The 2062-nt window shown below is 39.9% G+C and overlaps 1 protein-coding gene across 7 annotated transcripts in view; it reads left to right on the forward strand.

The window, feature by feature from the left end:
* grin2bb (glutamate receptor, ionotropic, N-methyl D-aspartate 2B, genome duplicate b) overlaps positions 1–2062 on the forward strand; it is a 68039-nt gene that overhangs the window by 41473 nt on the left and 24504 nt on the right. For all 7 annotated transcript variants that reach the window (XM_025058952.1, XM_025058954.1, XM_025058953.1 and 4 more), the window contains one exon: positions 1268–1460. In XM_025058952.1, the coding sequence (XP_024914720.1) occupies positions 1268–1460 (193 nt within the window). The remainder of the gene's footprint in view (positions 1–1267; positions 1461–2062) is intronic.

Consider the following 2062-nt stretch of genomic DNA (forward strand, 5'->3'; position numbering starts at 1 on the left):
GTCAGCAGGACACAGTCAGGACACAGTCAGGACACAGTCAGGACACAGTCAGGACACAGTCAGGACACAGTCAGGACACAGTCAGGACACAGTCAAGACATAGTACAGGTCTTTTGGAGTAACTGGGTCAAATTCTTGATCAGTCATTATCGTTGGTGTGGTCCACATGGTGGAAGTGATTTTCTCCTCCGTTCCTCTGTCACATCGTTATTATCCCCGACTCCTGGTAATTATGATAAAAAATGACAGCTTTTCTCAGCTGATCTGGGCTGATGAGGTCCGCAGCCCCTGAGTAGCCTTAGGTTTAGCTTTCGTGCACTGTAACAGGATTCACTTTATATGTTGGTGACATCTGTGTGTCGTTTGTCAGGTAGAACAGCTTTGTTTAAGGGTCTAAAGTCTGTAGAGTCACTATTCCAGCTCATTAAACCGTTGTGGTTTGATAGGAAACACGAGAACCAGGGTGTTCAAAATGAATGTCTTGCCGAACCAAATTCAAGTTCGGTTCAAGATCCTCACATCCAATTTGGATTCAAAGGATGTAATGCATTTTAAAATAAAAGAAAATGGGGGGAAAAAAATAATGTTTTACTATTTTTACAGGTATAAACCTGCCCAAATTATCATTACAGATGCAATGAACTACATACCTGTGTGTGTAAACTTTATAATTTTTTATAATTCCCACATTTAAAATCCATAATCGTACTAATGAAGAAGACCCAGAGTTCACTAAAGTGGGATTTGTGGAGGAAGCTCACAGATAAAAGTGTTCATTTGTTTATTCGTTAATTTGCTAAATAAATGTGTCGTTCATGTCTTGTTTTACTTGAATTTTTTCATTCAAATTTATTAGTGAAAGGCTCAATAATTACATCACACAACCTAAATGAACAGATGTGTGATACTAATTAGGGTTTTTTTTGTTTGTCTTCTGGCAGCTTTCGTTTCATTTTATTTTATTATTTTATTATTTGATGGCGTTTCATTCTGCACTGATGGAATTATGTTTGTCCACACGTCTAATTAATGTTAGTGTCAGGAAAGTTTCTTCACTGTGTTCATTGTGTGAACAACTCGGTATGAAAATGTAATAAAGTTGGCTTTTAGATGCGAGTCAGTCTGATGTGAAGTTGAAGTTGAACATCTGTCAGAGAAATCAAACACGTGAAGCTTGTTTATTTGAAATATATTCTTTGGCTTTTCTTTTAGCCCATGTTTCCTTTTCTTCTGTTTTTAAACCATTTTTCCCCCTCTTTTTTCTCAGGGATTATTTCAGTGTCGTACGATGAATGGGACTACAACATCGAGGCCAGGGTGCGCGACGCAGTGGCTGTTATAGCCACAGCTACCTCTACAATGATACTGGACCGAGGGCCACACACGCTGATGAAGTCCAGCTGCCTCGGCACGCCGGACAAGAAGGGCTCCAACACCGGCCACTCCAAGGAAATCCTCAAGTGAGTCAACCCTGGAGCGTGCGTGGTTAATGGAAAAAAGTAGAGTGAGAGTTCATCGTCAGCTGAAGAAGTCAGCATATTAAATTACATGTATGAGCAAAAGCCCCGCCCCCAAAAAACATAGACATAAATGATGTAGAGCAGGCTGTGAAGGTTTGAACCTTTTACAGCCGAGAGCTCTGTGGTCTGGTTTTATCCATCCATCCATACATCCATCCATCCATCCATCCATCCATCCAGCGTTGTCTTAAACGGTAGTCGCTGATTCAGTGTTTTGTTTTAATCACACAGTTCACAGTTTTTGCCAAAAACGAGATGCGACTGCAGTTGTTGGTGACGCTGAGAAATCAGGTATCAACAAGTTCTAGGTATTATTTCTGGAGCTGATGTGAAGAGGGAAAAATAATTAATTTTTATTGTTCACTTTTCCAGCACAGTTCATTTCCCGCCAGCGTTCAGGTTTTTGATGAAATATTCTTTCAAGGATTACCAGTCGCAGGAAGATGATTTTATCTGTTTAACATGTCAACAAACCATTTTCACCTCATTTGGAAATGGATTTTGGTGCAAATGTGTGTAACAGTCAAACTGGCTGAACAAAA

Source organism: Cynoglossus semilaevis, chromosome 9, assembly GCF_000523025.1.
Source record: "Cynoglossus semilaevis isolate Cse_v1.0 chromosome 9, Cse_v1.0, whole genome shotgun sequence".
Lineage (NCBI taxonomy): Eukaryota > Metazoa > Chordata > Actinopteri > Pleuronectiformes > Cynoglossidae > Cynoglossus > Cynoglossus semilaevis.